At 42.4% G+C, this 24642-nt stretch overlaps 1 protein-coding gene across 2 annotated transcripts in view; it reads left to right on the top strand.

Moving 5' to 3' along the window:
- ACSL3 (acyl-CoA synthetase long chain family member 3) overlaps window positions 1–24642 on the top strand; it is a 67547-nt gene that overhangs the window by 31542 nt on the left and 11363 nt on the right. For both annotated transcript variants that reach the window (XM_040639857.1, XM_040639862.1), the window contains exons 2-9: window positions 7771–8185; window positions 16409–16586; window positions 17871–17980; window positions 18851–18989; window positions 20929–21079; window positions 22321–22444; window positions 22693–22764; window positions 24078–24217. In XM_040639857.1, the coding sequence (XP_040495791.1) occupies window positions 7808–8185; window positions 16409–16586; window positions 17871–17980; window positions 18851–18989; window positions 20929–21079; window positions 22321–22444; window positions 22693–22764; window positions 24078–24217 (1292 nt within the window). In that variant the 5' untranslated portion in view covers window positions 7771–7807. The remainder of the gene's footprint in view (window positions 1–7770; window positions 8186–16408; window positions 16587–17870; window positions 17981–18850; window positions 18990–20928; window positions 21080–22320; window positions 22445–22692; window positions 22765–24077; window positions 24218–24642) is intronic.

Below are 24642 nucleotides of genomic sequence, written 5' to 3'. Positions count from 1 at the left end.
TCCCCTCAGCCCCTGGCAGTCACCAGTCCAGTTGTCTTTATGCACCTCATCTAAGTGGAATTACAGAATATTTTGTGTCCTTTGCGTCTGCCTTATTTCATTCAGTGTCGTGTTTTCAAGATTCATACAGGTTGTAACATGTATCAGAGCTATCAGAACTTCATTCCTTTGTAAGGTTGAGTAAAAGTTCATTGTGTGGCTCTGTCAGCATTTTGTTTACCTGTTCACCCACCAGTGGACATTTGGGTTGCTTCCACCTTTTGGCTGTTACGATAACTTTGCTATGAAGCTTGATGTACAAATACCCATTGCCCCTGATTTTAATAGACCTAGAAGTGCAGTTGCTGGATCATACAGTATTTCTCTGTTTAATTTTTGGATGAACTGCCGTACTGGTAGCCGCTGCACCATTCCCCGTTCCCACCAGCAGCTGAAGGGTGCTAGTTCTCCACCTCCATGTCCTTGCCAGTCCTGTTGTTTTATGTATTTCTGCTAGTAGCCATCCTGATGAGTGTGCAGTCTCCTCTCACTGAGGCTTCGATTCACATTTCAGTCCTCATCTTTGTTGACTTGTAGGTAATGTGTAGAACTGATCGGTGTTCTCCTCCTGAGACTCTGCCCTCCGGCTTGCTTCTGTTACACTGACCCCTTCCGTCATGCCCCAGGCCTCTCCGTTTTGGTCTGGCCCGGATTTCGCTCTTAGCGCTTCTTGCTCCCTTGGCCTTGCCCCCCAGTCTCATGGCTGAAAATACTTCACTTTTCTGAGTTGCCTTGAACAAAACTGAACTGTTCTTTGCCCAGACCTGTTCCTCCTGCAGTCTTCCCTTCCTCGTGATGCAGTTCAGTGGTTTTTCATTATCTCAAGCCAAACACCTTGACCCCTCTTTCCCTCTCACTCTGCATACGGCTGTACCTTTAATACAGAGTCAGATTGGGGCCACACTTTCACTGCTTCATCCTCCTCACTCTGGTCTCAGGCCTGGTCATCTCACATCTGATCCCTGCGAAGGTTCCCAGTTGGTCTCCTTCCTCCTGCAGCAGCTAGAGTTGGCCTTTTGACAGCAGGTCAGATGATTTCACTCAAGTCAGTACAGTTCTCACAGTGGTCCCCACATCCTTTGGAATCTGGCCCCACTCTTCTCACCATGTCCTCGCTGCCCTCCTCTTTTCCCCATCCCCCATCCTCCCTGGGCTCAGCCTGGAATGTTCTTCTCCCAGATAACCCTGTGGCTTCCTTGTCTGCTCCTAACACCTGACATGAGTTTCGTTTTTCTTCTCCTCTCCTTTTCTCTCCTTTCCTCTCCTTTCCTCTCCTTTCCTCTCCTTTCCTCTCCTTTCCTCTCCTCTCTTCTCTTCTCCTCTCCTCTCCTCACCTCACCTCACCTCACCTCCCCCTCCCTTTATTTTCCCCTTCCTTCCCTCTTTCCATCTTTAAAGTTTGAAGATTTTATTTATTTATTTGAGAGAGAGCTCATGCAGAGGGAGAAGCTGCCTCCCCACTGACCAGGGAGCCTGCAGTTGCCGGGCTTTATCCAGGACCCTGGGATCATGACCTGAGCCGAAGGCAGACACTTAACCCACTGAGCCACCCGGGTGCCCCGTTAGGTGCATATTCTTACCCTTCCCAAAGCAGCAGCGCTCTCCACCCCACCACCCCACCAGTATTGCTCATTTCGTTTAGCCTGCGCATGTGTCTCTGTAGCTGTTCCTACCTCATGATATTTCGTTATTTGTTCGTGGTCTGTTTTGTGTTTTGTTCGTGACCGTGACTCAGTCATCAGCAAGAGTGATTGGTATTAATTCTGTGTTCAATAAATGTTTGAGAAATAAACGAATGATTGAGTCCTTATTCATATGTACTTAATATGCACTTGCTTTTCTGTAGAACAGACTTCTGAGTGTGGGTTTGTGTGTGGGGTTTAAGTATTGCAAGGTGGCTTAATAGACTCTGGATAGTACAGTCTTTACATCATTAGTAGTTTAACTATTGGATGAAAATTGGTAAGGCTTAATTTTAATTCTAAGTTTAAGGAGAACATATTGTCTATTTGGATTAGCAATCTGTGTTTTCTCTTTTATAGCTTCTCTGTACAAATTCTTTTTCTTTTTTTCCCTCTCTTGCTTGATTTTTTTTTAATTTATAAGAGCTCTTTGTGTTTATTTTGTCATGTATCATTTTTTCCCCCAAATCCTGTTTTCCTTTTGATTTTCAAATTGTTTCACCAGACAACTATTAACTCTTTAAAATTTATGTAGAAGAATAAATTTTTAAGAATTGATAAGAAAATTTTGAAAAACATGCATAGTGGGAGTCTTGCTAGATATGTAAAATAGTAGTTCTCAAACAGTGTACATGAAATTTACATGGTTGCTGTTTAAAATGAGTCTGCTATTAGTTTTCAATTTATAGATATTGGGGAGGTAAGGAATGGGGACAGCATGTCTGAATAGTCGTCGTCTTCAGTACGCCCCAGGGTCATTCTGATGTGATTGGTCTGTGGATCACAGTTGAGAAGCACTGCTGTGGGTCCACTGTATTTGGAAGCATGGCAGAGCAGTAGATCGAAGGAACAGAATCGTGTCTAGAAACAGATCCAGTTGCGAACAAGGACTTACTATTGAAGGTGACATTACGGTTAATCGAGAAAAGGGTGGTTTATTTAATAAGCAGTTCACGTAGTTCATCTGAAAGAAAAAGTTAGCTTTCTTCCTTACACAATATAGAAAAATAAACTCCATATTTATTAAAGATCTAAATGTAAAAATTACGCAAATAGTAGAAAAAATATAGGAGACCATTAGTTTAACCCTGGTATGAATGAAGCCTTATTAACATGGACTGTAAACCTAGAATCATGAAGGAAATGATGAACAGACTTAATTGTCAGGTTTGCTTTCTGAAAGGTGATACTCAACTGTAAAATGAGGCAACATCATAGAGCACCATGACTGTTTCCTAGTTCTCTAGATTTTCCACAGTCCCTTCAGCGGATGGGATGCTGTTGGCCAGAGGTTTGTATTTTACCCTGTTTTAGAAAAGGGTAGAGTCTTCAGAAGACTTTCAGACCAATGCAGTGTCTTAATTGCTGCGGCTGGTACATGTAGGCTGCCGTTGATGCTACTGAACACTTCCTCCTTGGCTCTCCCAACCCTTGGCGTTCACAGCACTGCCTTCTCCAGGTTCTGCTTTTATTGCTCTTGCCAGTGGGATTTTCCTGCTCCCTCTGGGCTCTGGTTTCCCTCCAAAGTTTTCTGTCCTTTATCTTGATCTTGGAGATTTCCTACGGTTCTCATCCTTCATCTGATGATGGCTCCATATGTGTGCTTCTAGCTCTGGTCCCTCTTAACCTTCACAGTTTATATTTGGATGACTCAACAGACATCTTAAACTCCTCATTTTCAAGACTTGTATTCATCTCCTTTCCACCAGCCATTCCACTGCTGACCAGCTAATGCTTAGATTTCTGTCTCAGTTGAAGGCACCCAAACCGTTTAGCCTTCTTTTCACTGCAACTCTGATTTGTGGCTTTATTCTCCAGGATTCGGGTACAGAAACCGCCTGCGCTGTCTTAAGCAAGATTTCCGTTGCTGGGGAGGGCTGGAGGAGCAGCTGCTGCTGCCACCCGCTGGACAGTCAGGAGCTGGAACTCCTGGCTGCTGGCGACTGTCACACACTCCAGCCGCCTTACTCCTAGGAGTGAAGGATTATCTCAACTCTCTTATCTGATTGCCTCACAGCCGGTTTCTGCTCTCTTTAGCGTAAAGGTATTTTCTAAAAACTAGGATCTGTGGTGTGCATTGAAATGCAAATGAAGTTTCTTCACCAGCACTTTGACTGTAATTCCCTGCCCTCCTCTCCCCCACCCTGCTCGACTAGTGGCTGATTGTTCCCGGATGAACACCTGCTGCGTTGGGTGCTTGTTCCAGTGATGTGGTGTCATCTCTTCAAAATCTCGGTTTTCTTGCCTCCCTCTTTCCCCCATCCTTTTGCTAGTACTGCCCTGTCTTGATTACTATTACTTTGTACTAAGTTTTGGAATTCAGCATATGAGCCCTTCAGCTTTGTTCTTATTCAAGATTGTTTTGGCTGTTCTTGGCTACTTAGAATTTTCATGTAGATTTTAGGATCAGCTTACAAAATTCTGTATAAAAACCAGTAGAGATTTTGATAAGGATTGTGCTGAATCTGTACATCAATTTGGAGAATGTTGTCATTTTAACGGTATTAAGTCTTACAATTTATAAACGGATGTTTTTCTATTTATTTAGATCTTTAATATCTTTAAACAGTGTTTTATGGTTTTCATAGTACAAATTTTACACTTATTGTTATGTCTCATCCTAAGTATTATTTTTTCTTTTATTTATTTATTATTTATTTTTAGAGGTAGACCAGAGTGGTGGGCAGCAAAGCAAGGTTTATTGAGCAGTAGCAAAGTGATAGTACAAAGCTCCTGAGGAGGGAGGGGCCCCGAGAGGATTGGCTAAGTATTACTTTTGATAGTGTTGTAAATATAATTGTGTGTGTTTTTTAAAAGATTTTATTTATTTGACACGGGAGGGGGGGTGATACGGGGAGAGAGCAAGCACAAGCAGGGGGAAGAGAGGGGCAGAAGGAGAAGCAGGCTTCCTGCTGAGCAGGGAGCCCCATGACCTGAGCTGCTGCTTAACCGACTGAGCCACCCAGGTGCCCCGTAAATATAATTGTTTTAACTTAGTTTTCTGATGTATTTATTGCTGGTGTATAGAAATACAGTTGATTTTTTTTGTGTGTGTAATTGTCTTGCATCCTGCAGCTTTTGCTGAACTATTGTTCTCTTAGTTTTTTTAGTGGATTCTTAGGGATTTTCTATACAGTCATCATCTTATACAATCATCTGCAGGTAAAAGTTTCTTTATTACAATGTTATTTTTAAAATCAGAATACAGATACGTGAAATTAAATTTCAGGGCGAGTAGGTCTTGAGATAACATCATTCTCCTGGGTTGTGACAATACATCTATTCTTTGCAGGTCTGATGTCTTTGGAAGTAGTAGGATCATTTGTTTTCATGGTGTTACTTTCCCATATAGAAACCTTCAGTGGCTCCCCATGCCCTTAATGGCACAAATCTAGATTCCCCGGACTCTTTTTTCCAAATTACTGCACAATACATTAACAAAGAAAACAGCATGTGATGGTGAACAGAGCCTGGGGATTTTTTGGCTTTCTTACCAGCTATGGATGGGCAAATTTGGAGATAATCTTTATTTTGTAAAATTGCAGCATTGGACTTTTAAATTTTTTTTTAAAAAAGATTTTAAGTAATCTCTACACCCATCGTGGGGCTCGAACCCACAACTCTGAGAGCAAGAGTCATACACTTTACTGACTGAGCCAGCAGGCGCCCCTGGACTTTTAGGGTTTTTTTTTTTTTAATGTTAATCTTTTATTAAAAAATTTATTTGTGAGAGAGAGAGAGCGCACACGCAGGCAGGGGGAGCAGTGGCAGAGGGAGAAGCAGACTCTTCGCCAAGCATGGAGCCTGATGCCAGACTCAGTCCCAGGATCCTGGGATCATGACATGAGCCAAAGGCAGATGCTTAACCAACTGAGCCACCCAGGCGTCCCTGGACTTCTAATTTTTAAGCATGGTTTCCTTTAGTTCTTTGAACATGTTTATAATAGCTGCTTTGATGTCTTGTCTGAGTCTGACATTAGGGCCCTCTCAAGGATGATTTCTGTTGCCTCCTTTCTCCTCCAGTGTTTGGGTCTTCCCTGCTTATTTGCATAATTTTTTGTTGTAAACTGCACATTTAAGATCTTTCATAGCATTTCTGAATGCTGATCCCCCTCCCCATTTCCCTGGTTTGTTGTTGTGTTGCTTGTCATTTGTTCAGTGACTCGTTGAGCCTGTTCAGTGCCTTTAACACCCTCCCCCCCCACCGGTGTGCGTCCTTGGTGTTGCTCCTCAGTGGGGACAGCCTTGGGAACAGACAGGAGTTCCCTTGAAGTGCTCTCTTCAGGGGATGACAACACGGTTTTAGGAGGACTCTTCAACCATCTCTTCCTCTGATCTCCTTGTTAAAGGGCCACGTCTGTCTCTGTTGGTTCCCGCCCAGCAATTACTCTCCACTGATAGCTGGCTGATTGCGTTACTGTGTTAGACAGGTCCTGGGCCATAAATTGCCTCACAGTGTGATTCCGTGAATTAGATGGCCTTTGTGGGGGTTATCTGAGGGCAGTCTTGGAGCGGCCCTGACTCCAGAAGGGCTCTTCTTCTGTTCTTTTTTCCCCGATTCTGTTAAGCGTCTATTTGGTCAACTCCTCCTTGTTGCTGGCACGAACTACCAGCCTCATCTCATCTTGGTCGCTCATCCCCGACGTCTCCATTGTTTCCATGGTGCCGCGAGGCTTGAGCGCCCCTGTTCTCTGTTCCGACCAAGGTCAGTCCACTCAGGGATTGCTGAGGGGCTCTCTGTTCTTGCAGCCTGCGTCGGCCTGTGTGGAACCTGCGTGCCGCTGCTCCAGAGCCAGGGGCAGGGACAGCAGCCTGTCCCGTGTTCTGTGAGTGGGGTCCTGGCCTGGGGCTGTCCCCTCCGGGCTTGCCGGGTCGGAGCCTCTGTGCAGTTACGTTGTGAGCGAGCTGAGGACCGGCGGTGCCTGGTGTTCTCGGGCTGCTGTGCCTGTGGTGGAGCTTCCTCACATTTCCTGGCCACGTGGGCCTAGAATCGAAGTTCTCCGGGATGGAGTTGGGGGCAGGAGATGAGAATGCTAGAAATCATGACCCTGGATTTGGAGCTGGATGGAATAATAAGTAGTTCGCTTCAGTTTTTTTTTTAATGATACTATTACCTGCCTACCACACAAAGGTCGTTTCCTCTGCCTGGAGGGCTCCCGTTTCCCCCGGTTAGGCACCTGGCCCACTCTCCCTCTTCCTTGTCAGGCTCTGCTCAGATACCCCTGGCCGCAGAGGCTCCTGTGGACCACCCTTTACTAGAGCGTCTCTCCAGCCTCGCCCATTCCCTTTCCTGGGTTCATTTTCCCTCTGAGGATTTAGCGTCACCTGGCACGCTTACGTGCGTTTGTCGTCTTCCTCTCCCAGTGAATGTGCGGCTCCCTGAGAGAAGGAGCGGAGGCTGTTGTTCCCTGTGGCTGTTCCTGCACTGAGAACAGGGTCTGACACATGGGAGATGGTCATAAAGCTGATGAATGCAAAGTAGAAATGGCCAGAGTTGACTGCCTTCTTGCTTCACAATTCAGCCTGCCACACTGAAAAATATCACTGTGAAGTGAACTCTGTTGTTTGCCAACACCAGTTGCTTGCTGCTGCCTTGACTGAGAGACTGGAGCCCACTGGGAGAGAAGGCATGATTGTTGAACAGGCTGCCGGGGCCGCGAGGGAGGAGGGTGGCGTGGCTGCAGAGTGCTCGGCATCCCTGAGGGATGGACAGGAGAGCGGTACGATTTTGGCCTTGATTCTGATGTCAGCCTTCAGCTTGCTCTCTCCTCACCACCGGGAAGTGTTTGTGGACACTTGGGGTTAGGTTGAAAAGCCACCTGTTTACAGAATGGTGTGGAAACTTTCCTGTGGTTATATCCTTTGCTAATAGTTGTAAGAGACTCACTCGACCATACTGGGAGTGGACTGGACATTGCTGGAGGCCAGTGCCAGCTGCTGCTTCATTGGGCAAAAGTATATCTTCATTTGCCTGATACGAAGATTTTTTTCTTTACAGTTACTTTAAAATGATTTTGAACTAATACCTTTTTTTTCCCCTTCCTTCTAGATTCTGGAAATCCGTTAACTCCACTCTTTGAGCACTTATGAATAACCACGTATCTTCAAAACCATCTACCATGAAGCTAAAACAGACCATCAATCCCATTCTTTTGTATTTCATACGTTTTCTAATATCACTTTATACTGTTCTAACATACATTCCATATTATTTTTTGTTTGAGACAAGACAAGAAAAAGCAAACAAAATTAAAGCAAAGCCTGTAAATTCAAAACCCGAGTCTGCATACAGATCTATTAACAGTTTGGATGGTTTGGCTTCAGTATTATACCCTGGATGTGACACACTAGATAAAGTTTTTATGTATGCAAAAAACAAATTTAAGGACAAAAGACTCTTGGGAACACGTGAAATTTTAAATGAGGAAGATGAAGTACAACCAAATGGAAAAATTTTTAAAAAGGTAAGGTGATCTTTCGTTGCCTTTGTCTTTCTTCTGAGTAATAAGTTCTCTCCGAAATGGCAGCAAGGGATGAGGACAGCCTGCTGCCGTCCGAGGTGGCTGGTGTGGCAGGAGAAGCAGGGTGGGCAGGGGACTGTGCTCTGATCTCCTGTACTGTGCCGCACAGGTTTGTTCTGAATTACCCCACACTGGCCAGAATGCCCACTGAGCCCAAATGTCTGCCACGGCTTGGAGTAGAATTCTAGAGCAGTTTTGGGTCTGAAACCGTATTCCCTCGTGGTCCCACAAACACCTGTGTGTGCTTGAGATGGTTCTGGGTTTTGGAATGTGAGGCCTACTGTTCCTGATTTTAATGTAGGTTCCATTGGGTGCTTAATGTCTTGGTACTTTGGTGGTGGCAACTGCATGATTTTTTAAGAATTTCTTTTCACCAATATAGACAGTAGCACCTGTGTTATTGATTTGAAACGGAATAAGATCCTTCTTTTAAAAAAATATTTTATTTATTTATTTGACAGAGAGACAGCCAGCAAGAGAGGGAACCCAGGCAGGGGGAGTGGGAGAGGAAGAAGCAGGCTCCCAGCGGAGGAGCCTGATGGGGGGCTCGATCCCAGGGATCTAGGATCACGCCCTGAGCCGAAGGCAGATGCTTAATGACTGCGCCACCCAGGCACCTGCGGGATGAGATCCGTAGAGGCGGTATAGCATAGTGATTAAGAACCTGGATTAAAAAACAACAACAACAACAACAAAAACCAACCCAGATTCCAGATCCAGACTCTGGGTTTGGATCTCAGCTTTGCCACCTAGTAGCTGTGTGACTTTTGGAAAAGTTATTTAACAAATTTGCCTCAGTTTATTTTATTTAATATGAAGATAATGATTATTGCTGATGTTCATTAGCATTTCTTATGAGCCAGGCTGTTACAAGTTCTTTACACGTACCAACTTACTTAAGACTTAAAATAGCCCTATGAGTTCGTGTTATCGTTGTTATTTTGCAGATGATGGCACCAGATAGGTTAACTTCTGCAAGGACGTTCCAGCTAGAAGTGGTAAAGCCAGGACTAGAACCTAGGTTGTCTTGCTCCATACTCCTTAAACAAATGCCAGTTCTCAGAGTTGTCGAGAGGATAAACTGAATGTGTGTACACACACACACACACACACACACACACACAGCTTGGCATCTAGTGTAAATGCTCTGGTTTTTATTATATTACCATTGTCTTGGGAATTGGGTGGGCAAAATTATATGAGTGACCACAGAGACACATGGGGTAACGCAACACTGTGAAGGATAGTGAGTATAGAAATGGCATGAAAATGCTGATTTTGAACTTGGAGTCATGACTCTATTACAAGCCGTTTTTCAAGCTCCAGTAGGTAAAAATTGAAGATAAGATTTTTTTTAGAGGCAGTAAGATGATCAGTAATCATCTTTGATTGATTGATAATTTGGTTAGGTTATAGATTCATTTTGTGTGTAGGTGAAGTTGTTTTTCCAGCTGTCTTTTTTCTGTTAGTCATGAAGGAACTCTCAGGTCTCAGAGGAGGGTTCAAACAGTCACACCATGGAATGGAATACTCAGCTTCCCCTGTGACTTCAGGGCCAGGGGGATGTTATTTAACTTAATCGCCCAGTAATTTTGGCATTTATCCACACAAATTCCAGAGTCTTTCTTTTAAACATAAAGGAGATGGCAAACATGTTAACACCAGTAACTCCTAGAAATTAAAAATGTTATTCTAACTCTAGATGACAAAATCTGTAAGTGTCCATCCCCTTTAAGTAGAGTGATCTTGTGTCTCACTTTGCCTGCCACATTAGCAGTGCCCCCCTACAGTCTCAGAAGTGGCTTGGGGAAATGATCATGGTCCCTCGACTTTTAAGGCATATTCTCTCTCTATTTCTATTGCTGACTTAGTTTTGCCTCACTTAAAACTTAAGGTCTATCTGGAGAGTCAGCACATTACTCGAAATTGAAGTCATGTAGTTAAGCATGTGTGTTTACTCTTCTCTAACCTATAGATTATAACTTGCAAAACATTATATCATAATGGTGTCTGAGTTTTTGTTATATTTAGTTGCTACTTTTTAGGGTATACCATCCTTGAATTCATCTTTGAGAGATCTGGTAGTTCTAAAAGGTACGAAAAACTTTCTGAGGTGCTAAAGTTTTCCACTTGCATGCCTTCTCTTAAAAATATTCATTTTTGTTTCTTGGTCTAATGCTATTTGAATTCAAAGATTGGGTTCCCTTGTGTTTAATCTCAGCATATATAACAGGAGTCCTCTGTTAGCAGAAGGTTTAATTTTTCCCCAGAATCGCGAGTTACAGGCATTTTACGGGACTGGCACTATTTCTCAGTCTTCATTCAGTACTTAGAGCAGCAGACTAGCTTCCAACTATGTAAAAAGATCAGTATGGTAAATATATATATGAAATTCCTTCTTAATTCAGTTTATCAGTGTAATTAGGACAAAATAAAATGCTAGAGCTTTCACAGTTGTTCCTTACATGTGGCCAGGTAACACAGTGTACACAAGGGAAGTGTTTTTCCCTGTTGGGTGTTTGCATATGTGGCCATTTCCTTCCTGTCCTGCCCATGGTGGCTTTGTAGTCATCATTTATTCAACAAGGAGATATTTGAACTCAAATAGGGAAGTTAGAAGGTGAAAAAAAACTCTTTATACGGCAGCCTTTTCTGTCTACAGGATCTCACTCTCAGGTCTTTCTACCATTGACATTTGCCTTCAAATTGGCATTTGTGATTCATCAGACTTTTTGGGGAAGTCTTTATATAACCTCTTATATAGAAAATGTTACATTTTTCCTGTTTGAAATTAGGCTCATTGGGAAAGTAAGATTTTTAGGTTTCCTGTATAATAAATGAAGCAAATGTTTTCTGTTAGCCTTACTCAAGAAGAGAGTGATTTGAGTTTCTGCTGGTCTGTATTACAGCTGTACCGTGGTTTGCAGACTGGATGGTGGATTACCTCAGCTGGGTGTTACAAACAAGCTAGGCTTTCCCGCTTTTGGTTTCTTGTAGAAGCAATTACACTGATAAACTGAATTAAGAAGGAATTTCATATATATATTTACTCTCTGATAGGAGAGTAAAAAGGGGACATTTCACAACTGGTGCTTAGGTAGAGATGTGAGAGTGGAGTTGGTGTGGCTTCCGCTGAGTGCTTACTGACTGGCGCGCACGCGTGTTTTCCCTGTTTTCCATGAATGTATCGTCATTCATAGTTTCCATATTTGAAAATAATATTGAATTGGAAAAGCCAGCTAGTGGTGTAGCAGTATCTACAAGTTTCCTTCCTTCCTGTTTTGGGGGCTGAGCTTAGGGATTAACCCCAGAAGGTATCTGATATAGTTGAATCAAAGATACCCAGACCTTTATTTCAATTAAATGAACGCTGAAGTTTTGTTTCCATCTAGTATCTTACAAGTCTGTTTTGAGCTCCCAAGGGAAGATAAGCAGAGGAAAAGACAGTGGTGAATCTGCTGTAGATAAGCCCACGATAGTGTGGCTATCAGCTTCACCAACACAGGGAGGCAGGGAAGCAGAGGCCGCCGTGTTCTTGAGCCTGGGCAGACTTTTTTCTTGTTTCCTACGGCTTATGAAACTACAGCAGAGCTAAGCACCAGGAACGTGTGTCAGCAGCCCCCGATGCCAGCCTTCCCAGCTGTGAATGCATTGTACTGAGGTCTCTGGAAATGAAGAACAGTGAAGGATTGGTGTTCAGAGATCTTTAAAATACATGTACAGGAAATAGAACAGGTTGCAAAGAATAAAAATAAGTTTACAGTGAAACAGAAAGGAGTACAAGGCTGGTTCTAACATTTAGTAACTGCCAGAAACACTTTAAATTCTTTTTCTTACATATTTTACACACACTAGAGGGAAGAAAATAGAAGGGATTATATAATCACAGTGCTTCAAAGAAGATTTCACTGTGACATTCCTTCTAAATTAATCCAGAACGGTAATAGAAATACTCATTTCTGTTCTTGGGAATTGACTTAGCTTTCTTTTCCACTTAGTGCCTACTTTTGTGTTACTTCCTGCTCCAGAGTCATATTTTTAAAAATCTATAAGCATGTGTGTATGATATTTATTTTCTGACTAGTTAGGACATTTACATTGTAATTTATATGAAAACCAGTGCTCAGTCTCTCGGCCAGGGCTTGTGTTCTAGTTTATTGTAGTACTCTCCCCAGCCAAAACTTCGGTTTTCCTTTCCGTACTTGTTCCTTTCCTGGTCAGCCTCTGTTTCCTGAAGGCACTACCATGTACCGCATGGTTTTTTACCAGGAGTCTGAGTTTTTCCCCCCCTTAGAGTCCCCTTCCTGGTACCCTTTTTACCGGGTTTTCTACTTCCACTCTCACCCCCATTATCATCCACTCACACAGGGCAGTTGAAAGGGTCCTTTACGGGTGTTACCAGGCCACCCTCCCCTCCTCACCTGCCCAGTAATATCCCATGTCCTTTCTGTGGTGCGGTTGGAGCCTTGTGATTTATGCTTAGATTCTGGAATGAGTCTGCCCGGATTCGTATTCTAGTCCTGTCAGTCACTTAGGCTCTCTGATTTTTGAGCAAGTTCTGCCGACTCTCTCGATGCCTCAGTATTCTCATCTGTAGAGTAGGGACAGTAAGGGTAACTCTGTCTTCAGAGTTACTGTGCGAGTCTCAGAAGCTGCAGCGTGCTTAGCACAGAGTGAACGTGGGCAAAGGGTAGCCACCCCATGACCCCCACCAGTGGTCCAGACCTGCTGAAGAGTTTCACCCCCTGCCTCCCTCATAGTTAATTGTCATAATCTTCATTTGCAGAGAGAAAGGGTCATTGAAGCCGGGTGTACTTTGTCGAAGAAAGCAGGGAGGTGTGTAATTGGACGTATTTCTGGTCTGAGTGGCTAAAGGAAAACAAAAGTCCTGGTACTTGGACTGGTTAAACCCTCAGCTACCTGAAAACTTGATCCTTATTCGCTTGTCTCCTCCTTCAGGGTCCCAAATGGTGAAGTATTTGTGTGCTTTTATTTTACAGAATGTTCTGTATGTTATCTCCGTTTTATTTTTACAGTTTATCTTCTGAGATAAGAGGCCCTCATCATTAGCATCATCAAAGCATCTAATTTCATCTGTTCCTGAACAAAGTAAATGATTAAGTTCCTCTGTCCCGGGCAGTGGTGGTCTGAGTGATAACATTGATGTTTACCCGTGTATGTCACACCTGTCCTAGAATAAAAATACAGCCAATTAAATGTGAGACACAGAAGCGGACATAGGGCCAATCTTAACTCTTCCCCCAACCTCTACAAACGAGGAAGCTGCTCAGAGGCCCCACAGCCGGCATTTCCATAGCCACTCTAGTCATTCCCTTGCCTGACGCAGAGTCGGAAGAATTGAACATGCTTGTGTCTCATGGGGGAGAGTATTTCAGAGGTGGTAGGCAAAGGATGTGTGCAGTGAAATGGAGATGGGGACAGAAGTAGCTCTAGAGGTTAAATGATTCGATGGATGTGGATTTTTTTTTTCAAGCAGTCTTTTAAAAAATGAGGCTCCTGGAGGAGAGAGGGGTTAGAACACTCCCTCACGGCCCAGAGTGAATTGAAATTGTGTTTAATTACACCGTTCATTCCACATGTATAGCAAATAATTACTGAGTGCCGACTGTATGCCCGGTGCTTTGTTTTAGGCACTAGGGAGACAGTGTTGAAGAGGACACACAGGTTACTCTTCTTACGGGTCTTACATTTGTATGGGAGGAAGAGAGACAATAAGTTAACAGATTAAAAACTGCTATGAAGACATAAAGCTGATTGGAGATCAGGGATAGCCTCTCTCGTTAGGTTTTGGCTAAGTGGAGGCCTGAACAACAGAGGAGCCAACTTTGCAAAGATCTGGGTAATGAACGTTCTGTGCAGTGGGACTAGGTGTGTGCCCACTGGCTCTAAAACCGGAATGAGCCCAGGCGGGTGAGGCACTTGGAGTACAGAGTCGAAGAAGGTATTCAGACCCTGAGAGTGAGTACCTCTTTAAATTTTATGCCCATGGCACCTTTCTTGCGTCATCCTAGTTCCTACCCTGGCCCAACCTGTTAGAAGGACAGAAAGGACAAAGTTGTATTTACAGGAAGTAATGACTTAGGAGAGGTGAGCCTGTGGAAGAGGGTTTGATGGGAGACACTGGCACGGCTAGGTCCCTTAGGGCTTTGTAGGCCAAGCATAAGGTTTTTGAACTTGGGCGTGCAAGTAGAGGGGGCTGGAGATAGAAGTTTGGGAAGTGCTTGTAAGTTTGGCTTTTGTTAGGGCACTTCAACCATTGTAATACCATGAGGGGGACTGCAGAGAACAGGAGTGCAGATGTTTGTAGGTCATTAAACTTGGTGCTGAGAAGATAAGGGCATTTCCATTGAACTTCTAATTTCTCAGTGATGTATAAGACAGTATTATAACCTTATCACCTGAATAGGGGGGAGGGGGTTGGGAAGGAGGGGGTGGAGGATATTTGAGTAGAGAGGAGCCTTCAGTTAGCCATTTCAGAGGGTGAGAAGATGAATAGACCAAGAAGTCATAGGATTGCTGGGTGGTGAGATCTGTGATCCTGAATCGAATGAGGTCATGTTCTTCAGCAGTGTGGACAGGGAATAAATAAATGAGTTTAATCTCAGGTTTAAGCTAACCATGGGGACAGAGTTAGAATTGGGAATTTTTTCCAGCAAAAGTCAAAATTATGGGGTAGCTAGGTGCCTCGAAATGTAATCTTTATGGGGAAAGACGACTACTAGGAGATTCAGTGGTTTAAAGAATTAAGTGAAATTCAGTTCAGTTACATTTGAATTAAACTCATGGTTTCATTTCTTTGCCACATGGTGGCCCTATCATATGGATTTAAAGGCTTGGATTATGTAGATAATACCTTTCAGAATGAATACATTCTCTTGAAACTTAAAAGCGCATCATTTAGATTCTAGAATCTAGGAGGTAGTTCATGCTAATCTTTGGAGTGTAAAATTCTTAATAATTGTAATCCAGTTCGTGCACGTTTTGTCCAAATTTTCATCTGTCTTCTCACCGCCACAGAGCTCCTTTTGAAGTCATTGGAGCTCCCCGTGCTGAGCATTTCATGAGGGTGCAGAGCAAGGTGAGAGGTTGGGATCAGTGAAGCTAAATAAGTATTTTAAATCCAGTTGCCTTATCCGTCAAAGAATTTATTCCTTAAATCCATTATAGAATAGGACACTAGAGGGCAGTATTTATCCTTTTCTTCCCATTTCTATCTTCACCCAATCTCTTATTTCTAGAACTCTCTTGAAATGTTGGATGCATTTTTGAAAATGAATGTGGCTAGGTTGTTTTAAGGTGTGTGAGACATATGAGTGAAACAGCTATGTTTGGAAACTATGTGTATGTATTTGGAGAGCGGGGATCTTTTTATCCAGTCTGTACATAATTGGGGATTTATGGTCTAAGTTGGAGAAAATTCCTAAAGAAAAATAAGTTAACCAGTTTAAAAGAGGGTTATTATTAAAGAAGACTTAATGTTACCTTTGCTTCTGGTAAGCACAAACGAAATGTTGAAAGCCCAGTGGTGCCAGTGGGCATTTATGGCTTTAACAGAAGGACTTTGATGAATAATAAAACTAGTCCTGGTTGCGTAGAGACTTGTTCAGAGTGCAGTACGGGGGAGAGAGTTCAAATTGAACAGCATAAATATGTCTGTTATCTTGGGTCTGGCCAGTTTCTGTTTGTAAAATCATATTGTACCAGTTGATTTTGAAATCTGGGAATTCATAAATAGAGGGAAAGTAAATTTTTGGTATCATTAGTACTTGATACTAGGCTAAATTTTAAGCTAACCTCTAAGTAAACGATGTATAAATGAATTATCAGTATATGAGCTTTTGACGACAAAACTGACCTTTAAAATCCTGTCAGACTCTGAAGATTTTTGAAAATAACCCCCCTCATTACAGTTAAAGACTTAGCATAAGATTTGTCATTAAAAAAGCACTAAATAGCTAATTTCAAAAGTTTTTTTTTCATTTGAAATTCACTTTCTAGCTTTTTTCAGGAAAAAATAGTTAAATTACATACATGCAAACATAACTGGTTTGTCATAAAACTTGGAACAAATCTTGGCTTCTTTCTAGAAAATAATACTTTGGTTATATTAAAAGGTATTTGTATGTTTTGTGTTTATTTTATCAGGTTATTCTCGGAAACTATAATTGGCTGTCCTATGAAGATGTCTTCGTGAGAGCTTTTAATTTTGGAAATGGTTTACAGATGTTGGGTCAGAAACCGAAGACCAACATCGCCATCTTCTGTGAAACCAGAGCCGAATGGATGATTGCTGCGCAGGCGTGCTTTATGTATAATTTCCAGCGTACGTGGCTTTCTGATCTTCTGTGCGGGGGAGAGGATGCTGTTTGTTATAAGTAATTCACTCTTTAGAAAATTATATTCTAAAGTTAATTGCCATCTTGAGTCTCAATTGGGAGCATTCTATTAGAACTTCGAGTTTGAGGTCTGCTTTGGAAAAGGAACCAGTTGTGAAACAGATTGTGTAGTCGGTGTAGTTGGGGGACTGGAGCCTATTCCTTGGGGCCCGAGGGCCTGGGGGCCTTGCTGACGAGGCCTGCGGGTCTGATGGCGCTGCTGATTCTCTCAGGAATCCTCTGGTGAAGTTAGTGTCACTTCGCCCCCACTTCTGTCGGTGGCAACAGTTGACCTCTAAAACTGCGCTGCTCGGAGCCATGAGCCGGGTGAAATGACAGGGACCTTTCATACTGTAGTTACTTAAGTGGCAGTCCGGATGCCCCGTCTGTGAGGTAGTTCTGGAAGCTTGTTCACAGACGTTGGTGCCAAAATGGGACGTGAAGTGTGGACATTGTCTCACCTTTCAGATGGACTAGAAGAGATACTTTTACTAGATTTCTTGCTGTCAGTGCCTCTGCTGGTTTTTTAAACTTTTTTATCTTTTTGTTAAGCCTTTTTGTTTTTGTATTTGTGGGCTTACAGTTTGCTTCTTTGGGGAAGCCTCAAAATAATGATTACCTCTTAAAGTCACTTGAAGTCTGACTTCTGTGAATTAGGAGCAAGCAAATAAAAGTCCATATGATTATTATTATTATTATTATTATTAAATTTCAACATGGCTAAGAATGTTTTTCTTGAGTTTTCTGCTGGAATAAGCAGTGCTGCCACCTGTTCCTTTTATTTTCGTAACATACTACACCCTACGCCTGACGTTCAGTGCGTTCTTACTGGTGTATGTTCTTTTTCATATCTTAGTACCAAGTAGTTAACAGTGAAGTCCTAAAAAAAGAACATTTTAGGAGTCAGACATAATTCCTTCCATTGTGGCATCCCAGAGTAATGTCTGTAGGTGAAATAAAACTTAAAGGATTTTGTTGTAAAATATTGGCAGTCTTAGGGGAAATTAGGAAAGGGTGAGGGTGAGTGGGCATAACGTTTATAGTATATAAACTCAATATAGTATATTGAGACAGTTTAGGTAATTATAGCACAGTTACGTAATAAACTATGGATCTGACAATTTAGGGTTCAGTAGACTGTTAGGATTCATGACCACTTTCAGAGACTTCAGTTACATTTAGTCCCTCCGCAAAATGTGCAAATACTTGACTTGCCCTTCTTTTCCCTGTAGTTGTTACGTTGTATGCTACTCTAGGAGGTCCAGCTATTGTTCATGGATTAAATGAAACAGAGGTGACCAACATCATTACTAGTAAAGAACTCTTGCAAACGAAGTTGAAGGTGAGGACTGGGGTTATTTTACAACTGTCCAGTACTTGAGAATTCTCAGTGTCATGTACTCTAATATTGATACTTTTATGATCTTTAAAATCCTGAATATCTTTGTAAACTTTTAGGAATATTGTACTTTCTTCCTCTCTCTTAGAAAAGAGAAAGTAGATTTCATGCATATTTATGTATAAGTAGTGCAGAGAGTTAGAGATTGTTAACATCGTATGCCCATGTCTAAGGTGAAGGGATTATCTTTTCTTTATTGTGCTCATTTGTTTTCTAGTCTATTTTCAATAAATTTATAACTTCGAAGGGTTGTTTCTGGAGTAGTAATCCATTTATTTTTGGAGCATTGAGTCATTATGAGTTTTTAGAATTTTTTAAAGGGAAAAAAGAGACTTTATGAAACTGTTGGAGAAAGAGGTTTTGAAAGTCCCTAGATGACTCCCTGTGAAAACAGTAATATTTGCTGGAGTTTTTTTATACCTTAATTTGTAAGTGAATTCCTCCCCCTCCCCCCGTATCTTTATGAGCCTCTTAAAAACAGGTAGGACTTGTGGCTGCTCTGTAGTTCAGGCAGCCTGTGTTTATATGCCTGTTTTGTAAGAAAGTGACATTGCTGATAAGGATTTTACCAAAGAACGGGCACACACAGTAAATCGAATGCTATAAAACAGCAATTTAAATTTCCGACCAGTACTTCTCCATCTGAAAGGAGTGGTATTCATACCAGCGCACCCCCTCACCCTTTTTTTTGGAGGCAAGAAATTAATCATTCACGGATTATGGTAAACGACTTTTCCTGTGTCCTGGTCTGTTGCTGAGCTGTTTCCTGAGGAACAGCGACGAAGAACGTAATGAACGCTTGTGTTTTTCCAGGATATAGTTTCGTTAGTCCCGCGCCTGCGGCACATCATCACTGTGGACGGTAAGCCGCCAACGTGGTCCGAGTTCCCCAAGGGCGTCATCGTGCACACCATGGCTGCGGTGCAGGCCCTGGGAGCCAAGGCCAGCACAGGTACGGCTTTCCCAGGTCCTTGTGGTCGTTCTGCGGTGACCCATGTTCTCCAGAGTTGTCCACATCCTGAAGTCAGATCAAGGACAAACCACTTTCTAGACCATCACTTTGGGAAGTAAGGTCGCTCTAGGTATACTTCATTTGCCCTTTAAAGTAGGGTTTAAGAAGACTACACACATTAATTTATTGTTCTAAAAGTAGTAGTAGTTTGAAATTTCAAATACCTTTTACATTATACAGGTTTCCTGTTTTTCTTTTGTGATAGTTTTCAGTGGCTTAAAGTTAGTTTTCTAAATGATGTCATTAAACTAGTCCTATGTGGATTATCTGTAAGTCTGAACAGATAGCTGGAGTGGCTAAACCTAGATCCCCTCCTTCACTCCCGGGTCCACCTCTGCCTTTTCCAGAGGGAACATCTTTTTATCCTCTGCCTGAACACTTAGGCACGGTGATGCCAGAAGTTCCTACTCTGAAATATGAAATAAGTGCCAGAAAATGCTAGAAAGCGTACGGTATTGAAGCTGCTAGGATGGTGGGAAGCTGCTAGGATAGTTGGAGACTCAGTGACTAATTAGATGTAAGCTCTCGGCTCGGGAATGGGAATGGGGTTCTGCTGACATTGATGTTGGGCATGTGGAATTTTAAGTGCTACTGGAACATTCAGATGTGGGTATTTAATGGGCAGGGGTGTATACTTTGGAGTTAAGTTTGGAGTTAGAGAAGCTAGAAGTTCATTTTTAAGCATAGCTGTGGAAGGAGGTGAGGTCACCCACAGAAAGCGGTGCCTCCAGAAGCAACCGAGAGTGGTCAGAGGAAGGAGGGAGGCGCTCCGTGTGTGCTCCGCGGAAGCCACGGGAAGGAGCCTGTCCGCCGGGCCGGCGCCGGCAGCAAGAGCAGGTACCCTGCGGGAGTCTGTGACGCGGGGCTTGCGGGAGGCCGGCCTCAGAGCGGTTTCTAGCAGGTGGTGGAGATGGCGCTGTGGGATGAAGGGGTGAACGGCAGCCTAGGAAGTAAGGACTGGAATGAAGACCGTTGGCATGAAATACATCTGTGCATGTAGGAAAGGAAGGGTTCGCTCAGCAGCACGTTTAAAATTGTTTCCCCCACTTACTTGAGAAGTCCACACTTAGGGGAGGTCCAGCATGGGGTGCCAGCCCTGACCCACTTCTCTTTGCCTTCTGCTGTGTCACCTCTAGGATGTGGGCTGCGGCCCTTGGGCTTGTGCAGATAGAGGACACTGTCTTTGAATCCAGGTTTCGGACTGTAGCCAAGTCCACTTCGCCACTGTGAGGAGAGAAGTTTTTAGCAAGTGTCTAAGTACCCGAGCCCAACCACCCTTATTTCACAGTGGAATTGCTGGAGTAGCCTTTTGTCTCTCTACTGCCTTTCTTCCCTAAGTTAGGTGGCCGCGTAGCAGCCAAAGTGACCCTTGTCACTGGTGATGACAAGCCCCTGTTCAAAACAGCATTGCTTTCTACCCCAGGTGAAATCCAGAGCCTTTATTGTGGCCTCGAAGGCGTTGCATGATATGGTCCTGGCTGCTACGTCAGGGCCTTTGCTCTCGCTGATTTTCTACTTGAGATGATCTTCTCCCAATTCCAGGGTTTCCATGGCCCCCTGCCTCACTGTATTCAGGTTTTTACTAAAATACCAACGTGCCAGAAAAGCATTTCTTGACTTTTCCATCTAAATATCTTCTGTCATTTCACCTTGTCTTTATTTTTCTTCATAGCTCTTATTACATTATAGATCTATGGTTTATCTATCTCAGTAGAACATATGTCCCTTATGTGCAGGGACTTGATCTGTTTCATTGACCTCTGAATGAATACAGTTCATAGTTGTCGAATTGAGTTATTAGACATGATTATGAAAAAAAATGCGTGATATGACCACATTTCTCAGAAGTGTGTGTGTGTGTGTGTTTTCTCCAATTCAGAGAACAAACCTCTTAGCAAACCAGGGCCCTTAGATATTGCAGTAATCATGTATACGAGTGGATCGACGGGACTTCCGAAGGGTGTCATGATCTCCCACAGTAACATCATTGCCGGCATAACTGGGATGGCGGAACGGATTCCAGGCCTGGGGTATGTCACATGGTCGCTGCCTGTGAAGGAGTCCCTGTTGGTGCTGGTTGTTAACGTTTGTGCCATTTAGTCGTATGTGGCTAAATTAGTCTTTCAGAGTCTGTTTACTGTAGGCCGTTTATTCCAAAAAATAAGAGGGACTTTAGTTACAAAATAGTTTCAGTTGTAAGGTTTAAAATACAGTTTTATATATCATTGTTAATATTTTCTTTTTACTTTAAAAGTGTAAATTTTACCTGACTTAAATCCCTTAATTTAGTCAGTCGATAGTATTGCTGCTATAGTCATTTTATACCTAAACATGTTATAATTCAGGTGAACCAGTAACTTCATCGATTCCAGTAATTACTGAGCTTTATAAGACCAATTTCCGCAGCCGCAGGGGCAGGGTGGGCGTATGTGGGGAGGAAGCCGGATGGGCCCGCGAGGGGTGCTGGAGGGTCAGCGCTCCATGACCGAGGTACTGATGCCCTGGTGGTGCTTGGGTATTTCCGATGCCTCACGTGCAGCAGTTAACCCTCGGCACCGGTACTGTGGGACTGAATTCAGGGATGGAGAGAGAGAGTTCTCTTACGAATGGATTCAGAAAAATTAAGAGCAGTGGTTTCCTGGGTTAGTCTTTGCCCTTCATATTTTTTGGGGTGGGGGCTGTTCTTGAAATACATACACACACATAACATACACATTTTCATACGTACGGTATGAGTTGTTATTTCCAAGTAACTTTCAAAACAGGAATCTCTCTTGTGAAATTCCTAGCCAGCAGTCGTGGATTCTGTTGGAACTTTCTGTGGAGCCCACCAGCTTTAAAGACCATTCCTCCTTGGATGATTTCCTCTATCCTAGAGAAGAACCCTTCTTGTTTGGGCCCCTCAGCCCCCGTTCCTTCTGTCTTAGCACATGGCTCCTGTAGCTCTGGTAATTAGCGAGTGCCTTCAAGTAGCACTGGAGACAGAGCCTCTTTCTTCGTGTCTGCCTCCTGGGCTTTAGGTCGAGAGGTAGTTCTCACCACCCCCCATCTGTCTGCCTCCCCTCCCCCCACCCCTCCCAGTGTCTGTCTGCCTCCCTTCCCCCACACTCACATGCGTGCGTACACGGGCTTGTGCCCTCCCTCCCTCTCTCTCTCTCTCTCTCTCTCTCTCGCTCTCGCTCCTTTTCTCCCCATGTGGGCGGGCTCACTTGGCAGTCTTTCCAGCAGAGACGACACCTGACAGTTGCTTTTATATCTCCTTTTCTTTTAGAGAGGAAGATGTTTACATTGGGTATCTGCCTCTGGCCCACGTTTTAGAATTAAGCGCTGAGCTTGTCTGTCTTTCTCACGGATGTCGCATTGGCTACTCTTCACCACAGACTCTAGCAGATCAGGTAAGCTAAATGTCCATGACTTCAGATACTCAATTAAAAATTTTAACATATTGTTTTGTATCTGTATGACACTATATTGTAAGGATGGTAGTTAATCATTTAAAAATAATTACTTTCAAGTTTAAAAAAATTTTTTTTACCATAAGTAAATGAAAATGATGAATTTATAGTATACTTTTTGGTCTAAGAATTCCACCGAATTTCTAAAATAAGGATCCGTTTATATAGATCACTTTTTCTCTCTCTAGTCTTCAAAAATAAAAAAAGGAAGCAAAGGGGATACGACCATGTTGAAACCAACACTGATGGCAGCTGTTCCGGTAAGAATTGACCATTAATTGTTGCGTACTAAGGAATTGTCCTCTGCTACAGAGCATAAATGCTAGTGGAAAAGATACTGTTGACAAGGTAGTTCATGTAGGATTTATTCCTTACTGATCATACTGCCTCGGGCTCTACGGGATTTATTCAGTCTTTTTTTTTTTTTTTTTTTTTTTTTTTTTTTTTTTTTTTTTAGCTCTGTTTATTCATTTTTTAAATTTACTGAATACCCAGTTTCAGCTCCCCTATGATATTATCAGGTCCTTTCCCTAAATCGCTTCTTATTGAGATCATTTTCATGATATGTTTGCTATTAGTAGAAACCTGGAGCCCAGCAGGAGATGGGGGGGGGGGAAGGTTTGATATCACTTCCTCCTCCTCTAAGCAAATTGTGTAATTACCTCCTGAGTCCCCAGGAACAGTCTGACCTAGTTGCCAGAAATGTGACACAGAAGTGGGTGCACCTTTGAATTACCTGAAAAGCCCCATGTATCCTAATGTACTGGGCAGGGGCCTGGGAATTAGTTGAGTAGAAATGGGACAGTAACGATTTTCTGTTTCCTCAATGTAAGTGTTATGTGGCTTCTGATTTTGTTTGAAAGTTTTGGGAATCGTTACCAGATACCTGAGTACTCCATCCAAGGAAAGTTACATAGTTACTCCAAATACAAACAACCAGGAGTTGATAGTTTCTGTAGGTGTATAGTTTCCTTACTTTTTTAGTTCATGTAAACTTTTAGTTCATGTTTAAAACAGAGGGAAAACCATTTCAAGTCATTAAAGTATACTTCATAGTAATAGGCTTAGCAAGCAAAATGTAGTGTAGAGAAGGAAAATTTCCTGAGTGCAGCATGAAGACAACCAACCAACCAACCAACCAAACTAACCCCGCGGTCCTTCTGTGAGCAGAGAACGTGGCTCCGTGTATTTTTATAAGATAAGGTTATGAGAATTTTAAAAACCATTTCATATAGTTGTTCATTTATGTACTGAGTTTAGTTTTTCCAAAACAAATAAGACAAGCAAAACCATATAAAGAATCAATAACAATAATGTTACTGCCCTAAGGCTTTTCTTCTTCTTTCTTTTCCCCCCACTCATGAGTACTAGGTATATTTGTGCTATGAACATTATTTTTATAGAAACCCCATTTTTAAGCTAGTTGTGGCTCTATTTTAAAAGTTTGTTCCTGACAGAACATATCTCCTAAAATGTCTCAGTGCTGATAGAAATATGTATCTGATGTTAAGGTACAATACGTAAGGCAGCTGATAGCATTATTGACTGTATTAACTCATTTTTGTACATCTAGGAAATCATGGATCGGATCTACAAAAACGTCATGAATAAAGTGAACGAAATGAGTGGTTTCCAGCGCAATCTGTTTATTCTGGCCTATAATTACAAAATGGAACAGATTTCCAAAGGCCGTGGTACTCCACTGTGTGACAGGTCAGTTGACTCCCCCTCTCTTCAGAGACGTAATCATTTTGTTCATATTACTAGCCCAGGTCATTGAAATAGTTAAAAGAAATAAATTGGTTTTAAAAAGTCAGAGGGACTCTAAAAATCCATCTTGCGTAAGAATATGAGCAATTAAAAAAGATTGCAGTATTATTTGAAAAAATGTTTCACTTACAATTTCACTGTGTTTAATAGTGTGCTTTTATTTTCTGGGGACATGTATGTGATTTTAGTTACTTTGAGAAATAGTTTTTCTTTGCTTTTAAATTTATTTCAATACGAATATAAAATGGCAACCAAATATGAATAAATGTTTTGTGTTTAAAGTGTTAAATGATAGGTTTTACCACAGACCTGTTTTTTTTTGTAGTGCTAATAGAGTAAGTAGATTTAATTATAAATAATTTAGAAAT

This window comes from Ursus maritimus, unplaced genomic scaffold (genome assembly GCF_017311325.1).
Source record: "Ursus maritimus isolate PB19 unplaced genomic scaffold, ASM1731132v1 scaffold_1, whole genome shotgun sequence".
Classification (NCBI taxonomy): domain Eukaryota; kingdom Metazoa; phylum Chordata; class Mammalia; order Carnivora; family Ursidae; genus Ursus; species Ursus maritimus.
The sequence above is the reverse complement of the archived record's forward strand: the minus strand, read 5'-3'. Positions and strand labels throughout refer to the sequence as shown.